At 49.2% G+C, this 5,537-nt stretch overlaps 1 protein-coding gene across 1 annotated transcript; it reads left to right on the top strand.

The window, feature by feature from the left end:
- Positions 1–2,589: 2,589 nt before the first annotated feature.
- CD14 (CD14 molecule) lies at positions 2,590–4,753 on the top strand. The gene is made up of 2 exons (XM_047860653.1): positions 2,590–2,837; positions 2,927–4,753. Exons 1-2 carry the CDS (start codon positions 2,835–2,837, stop codon positions 4,043–4,045), a joined length of 1,122 nt encoding a protein of 373 aa, XP_047716609.1. The 5' UTR covers positions 2,590–2,834; the 3' UTR covers positions 4,046–4,753.
- Positions 4,754–5,537: the final 784 nt, after the last annotated feature.

The following is a 5,537-nucleotide window of genomic DNA, read 5'->3' as shown; positions in this document are numbered from 1 at the left end:
TAACTGACTGCGCCACCCAGGCGCCCCAGCACTTAAAAATTTCTATTGGAGGCCTCCAATTTTTATTTTTATTTTATTTTACTTTTTTGATGGTTGGTAGATTCTTTTATTAACAATCAAAAAGCTTCACACTTACAATAGGAAAATAAGTGTTTTTCTATCGATTAGTTAAATGAAAACTATCCAGGACTTTGTATGATTTCTAATGTGTGCCAGGTTTGATGCGTACCTAAGAAGACAGGACATTAGCTTACCGAAATCATTAGGTATGACTGAAAATGAGAAACAGTAATTTATAAAACATTTACCTAGCTTTCCCTGGAGGCCTCTAATTTTTAGAAAGCTATTACTTTGGCAAATAAAAGAGCAAATCCAGGAAAGGGAACAGTTCTTCAAACCAACTTCCTTTGGTAGTCTAGTGGTTAAGATTTGGCACTTTCAAACCAACTTCCTTCCCCAGAATTTAATTTCATCTCTTGGAGTCAGTTGCCTTCAATCTCTTCCACAAATCACCTAGTTAAATATCTGCAGACCATCATCCTGCCCCCACATCTCTCCAGGTTCAACATCCATCCAGCTCCGGGACAACCATTTACTAAGCACCTGCTATGCACCATGCTCTGGCTGGAGGTAGGGTCTGGGTCTTATCTCCTTTGTCATGGGACAGGCTGCTTTTTTTTTTTTTTAATTTTTTTTTTCAACATTTTTTATTTATTTTTGGGACAGACAGAGGCAGAGCATGAACGGGGGAGGGGCAGAGAGAGAGGGAGACACAGAATCGGAAACAGGCTCCTGGCTCCGAGCCATCAGCCCAGAGCCTGACGCGGGGCTCGAACTCACGGACCGCGAGATCATGACCTGGCTGATGTCGGATGCTTAACCGACTGCGCCACCCAGGCGCCCCTGGACAAGCTGCTTTTAACACCTACATATTTCTCCTGGTGGCGAAGGTAAGACAAGTCACCAGGCAAAATGTCTGCTCAGAGAGTTACAGCTGCCCACCCTGATTTTTTTTGCACTTATCTGCCCAACAAGACTGTCAATCCTGTAAACAACAGCCCCATGTCCTCTCTAATACAGTATTCACTGTTCCTTTCTCCACAGTTCCCACAAGTCCTTGGTTTCTCCCCTCTGAGTCCTCTTCTCTATGGACTGTAGCTCTGGGTCTGTGTTTGCCTCTTCCAGTTCCTGGAGTACTTGAGGGACTGTGTGATGACCATGTCTGCATCCCCGGGTTTTGTACCAGCCCTGACATTTGGTAGACAAATGATAGATATTTGTTGAATCAAGGTGTGAGTTGGGGATCTTTGCAAACCATCATTGCCCCTCTTCATTTGCACCACAAAGTGCTTTCCCCAAAATGATGGGGTTTGCTAAGGAGCCAGGCTTCAGTGGCCTGAGTCTTCTGAATGCAGAGGCTTTGATGAAGAACATAACAATCAGGAGTACTCTAATAGATGTGGCTCTGTAGTCATAGACAGGTACTACCATTAGGTCCATTTTACAAAGCAGGAGCGCAGAAATCTGAGGCCCAGAAACTTGCCCAAATCTTACAACCTCAGTGGTAGAGCTGGGATTCCAAGCCTGGCTGTCTGACTGCTGAGTCAGTGTATTCAACACTGAGCTATACTCACATCTTGGTCCTCAAGGATGCACCAGTGACCTGGCCTGGCTTTGGGGCATGGCTCAGGGTATAAGGGCATGATCAACAAGGCACACAGAGAGCAGTCTGGCCTGATGAAGCCTCCCTGTTTGGAATGAGGACAGATGTGAAGCCATTCCTGAAAAATAGGAGAAGTGAGAATTCAAACATTTTTTTTGTATAGCTCTTTCCCCAGAATCCACAGGTGCAGAACTGCGAGGGCAGTTATAGAGGCATAGCCCCTACACCACCCTCTGGGACACTTGCTTTTTTTCTTGGCAAAACAGGTAGGTTACTAATTAATCCTCATTCAACATTGGTCCAGCCTTTCCTTTCTAGGACACAGGAATTGTGTTGGGGGGAAGGGAGGGGAGAGCTAGGTGCAAGGGGGCAAACTGGGTTAGAAATGCCTTGTTTCTCAATTTCAGGATAAGAACATGGAAACTGTAAGAGGTGGAGCTACTTGGCCAATGTGTCTCTGTTAAACACTTCTTTCTACTTTTAAGAAAGCTATTACTTTCTTAATAAAGTTTTAAAAAGAACAAGTCAGCAGAAAAAAAAAAGGAAGAGAGTTGTTCTTCAGACCTACTTCCTTCTCTCGAACCTCATCCTATCCCTTGGAGTCAACAGATGAAATTTGCAATGCCTTCCACAAAATATCCAATTATATATCCGAGGATATTCAGGTGATTGGATTTGGGTATGTTAGTAAGTTCATAGTAACCACCAAAACTAGAGAAAAGTTAAGCAAACTACCCCAGTTGAGTCATTGGGATAGAGGCAGAGGGAGGTAAGAGTCCTAGCCTGTGGCACTGGGGATCCTTCTTTCTCAATAACTAACAAACAAGCCTGGGGTGTCTGACTCATCAGGGCACTGCCTGGAGCATTGCACTCCAGATGCCCTACAATATCCTTCCTGCAAAAGTCCCTCTCCTGGCAAAATTCCTCATTGCAAAATTTCCCAGAACCGTAGTGCATAGAGCGGTTGGGTGGCAGAGAGGTGGGGAGTGACCAGGGTTCACAAAGGAAGTAACAGAGTGACACCCCAGGGTTACATAAACTCTCAGAGGCCGCCAAAGAGGACAGATAACGTGTGGGGAGCCTAGAAACCAGGGAGTGCCGCTGCACAAGGAAAGAAGCCAGAGTCCTTCCCTGAGCTTGCCAGGACAGAGTCTCCGAGCACCAATCGACCATGGTGAGTGTACGGTCTTGGGGACGAAAGGGAACAACTCGAAGAACCCCAGGGACTAGCTGGGGCCGTCCTGACCTCCGCTCTCTTCCCAGGTGCGCGCGCCCTGCTTGCTGCTGCTGCTGCTGCTGCCAATGCTGTGCGTCTCTGAGACCACACCAGAACCCTGCGAAGTGGACGACGACGATGTCCGCTGCTTCTGCAACTTCACGGATCCTCAGCCCGACTGGTCCAGCGCCTTCCAGTGTATGGCTGCCGTCGAGGTGGAGATCCACGGCGGCGGCCGCAGCCTGGAACAATTTCTAAAGGACGCAGACGCCGACCCGAAGCAGTATGCTGACATGGTCAAGGCTCTGCGTTTGCGGCGGCTCACAGTGGGCTCTGCACAGGTTCCTGCTGTGCTGCTGGTCGCCTTCCTGCGTGCGCTCTCATATTCCCGCCTCAAAGAACTGACGCTCCAGAACCTGGAGGTAACCGGCGCGATGCCGCCGCTTCTTCTGGAAGCCACTGGGCCTGCGCTCTCCACCCTCAGTCTCCGGAACGTGTCGTGGGCAACCGGAGGTGCCTGGCTCGCGGAACTGCAGCAGTGGCTCAAGCCGGGCCTCAAAGTACTGAATATTGCGCAAGCACACTCGCTTGCTTTTCCCTGCTCCCAACTCCGCACCTTTCCGGCCCTCACCACCTTAGACTTATCCGACAATCCCGGACTGGGCGAGGACGGACTGACTGCAGCTCTTTGTCCGCACAAATTCCCGGCCCTTCGGGCTCTGGCTTTACGCAACGCGGGGATGGAGACGCCCAACGGCGTGTGCGTGGCCATGGCGGCGGCGGGTGTGCAACCCCACAGCCTAGACCTCAGCCACAACTCGCTGCGCGCCACCGCCCCAGGCGCTCCTGGATGTGTCTGGCCCAGCACACTGAACTCTCTCAACTTGTCGTTCGCTGGGCTGGAGCAGGTGCCTAAGGGACTGCCGGCCAAGCTCAGCGTGCTAGATCTTAGGTGCAACAGGCTGAACAGAGTGCCGGGGCTAGAAGAGCTGCCCAAGGTGAGTAACCTGACACTGGACGGGAATCCCTTTATGGACCCTGAAGCCCCCAAATACCAAGAAGACCCGATGAACTCTGGCGTGGTCCAAGCCTGTGCGCGTTCGGCCTTGGCTGTGGGGATGTCCGGAACCCTCGCGGTGCTTCAAAGGGCGGGGGGCTTCGCCTAAAGCCCAGGAGAGACTAATGAATTGGCTCAGATTGCCCTGGCTGCTGGGAAGCCTCGTCAGAACGTCTTAATCAACCAACCCTCTGCCCCATGTTCATTAAAACCTGAAACAACGATTCATGTCATTTACTCAACAGATGTGTGTACTGGGTGTTGTGATGTGCTAGGCACAGAGCTGGATGTGGAATCCATTATATTTAGACTTTCTTCATCCTTAGAATAGAACTTCAAGGGTGCAAGGGGCAGGGAATATTGCCTGTCTAGGCTGTGTGTGAGAAACAGAGGTTTCCGTGCATTCCAGTTTTCTGAGGAGATTACTGGCACCTGAGTTAAAGGATATCTGAGTGATAAACGTGCCTAGCAAGTTACAGCATGTTTCCTCTGTGGTGCACTTTCCAAGAGCCAGCTTCTCCCCCTGTCAATGGCAATAAAACCCGGAGCCACTTACTTATTCTCTCTCTCTTTATCTCTCCCACCCTCCCGGGAGAAGGGACAGCTATGCCACCTGTCCTACATAAGCTCTGGGTTTCATAATTCCAGGGTTTCTCTTCTGCTGTGTAAAGCCCCTTGGCACACACAGGTATTTTGGCTTTCACTGTGTCATTGGGGAATTTGGGCACAGAGGACTGTTGCAAGATGCTGTCATTAAACATTCTGTGTCTGAACCAGAGATCTGATCATTATGTTAGTAAATGTGTGTATAATTGTTTCTGGCTGGATCTTTTTTTTTTTTTTTTTTTGCTGGCTGGATCTTTGAATTGCAAATAGGATAACAGCTTAGACCCTTCACAGCCTCTTAGACCTTTCACAGGGCAATTAACCACATGTGCCCTCCAAACCACATTATTTCAGAGACGCAGGGCATCGACCAAGAGGTATTGTTTCTTCTAGGAGTCTCTTCTCTACATCGAGGAGGCAGCCACATCCATCAGAGAGCTATACACTTGCCTCACAGAGGAGCTGGGAGAAGGAAGGGAGGGGGATATAAATAACCACAACCCACTGATCTGCTTCCCTCTAGTATCTAGAGCCACACAGGTAGGGATGAAGGATGCAAAGTAACATTGGTGGGAGAGTTACACAGGTTACCAGACCACAGATGCAGAGAATCATGGGGACAGATAAATAAACCTCCCCCCCCCACCCCCAGTCAGGAGGCCCCCTGGAGTGTCCCCAAGGGACTTCATCCAGCCTCTTGGAACATTTCTTGTCTCAGAGAACTAACCACTTGAAGCAACTCCTTTCATTTGAATAGCTTTGAGAACTCTTCATCAAAATTATGGAGCCCCTGCTCAACCTCAGGCCCCACTAGGATCCTGGTATACAAAGATGAATCCAAAACATCCATGTCCTCAGGGAGTTCTCAATCTAATAAGGGAGATGTACACAGAAAAGATAGTTATGATTCAGTGAGTGGGAGGGATCAACTATATGAGGGAAGGGTGGTTCTGTGGAAGGCTGTACAGAAAAGGAGACATTTAACCCAGCTCTTG

Source organism: Prionailurus viverrinus, chromosome A1 (assembly GCF_022837055.1).
Source record: "Prionailurus viverrinus isolate Anna chromosome A1, UM_Priviv_1.0, whole genome shotgun sequence".
NCBI classification, from domain to species: domain Eukaryota; kingdom Metazoa; phylum Chordata; class Mammalia; order Carnivora; family Felidae; genus Prionailurus; species Prionailurus viverrinus.
This window is presented reverse-complemented; position numbering and strand designations above follow the sequence as displayed.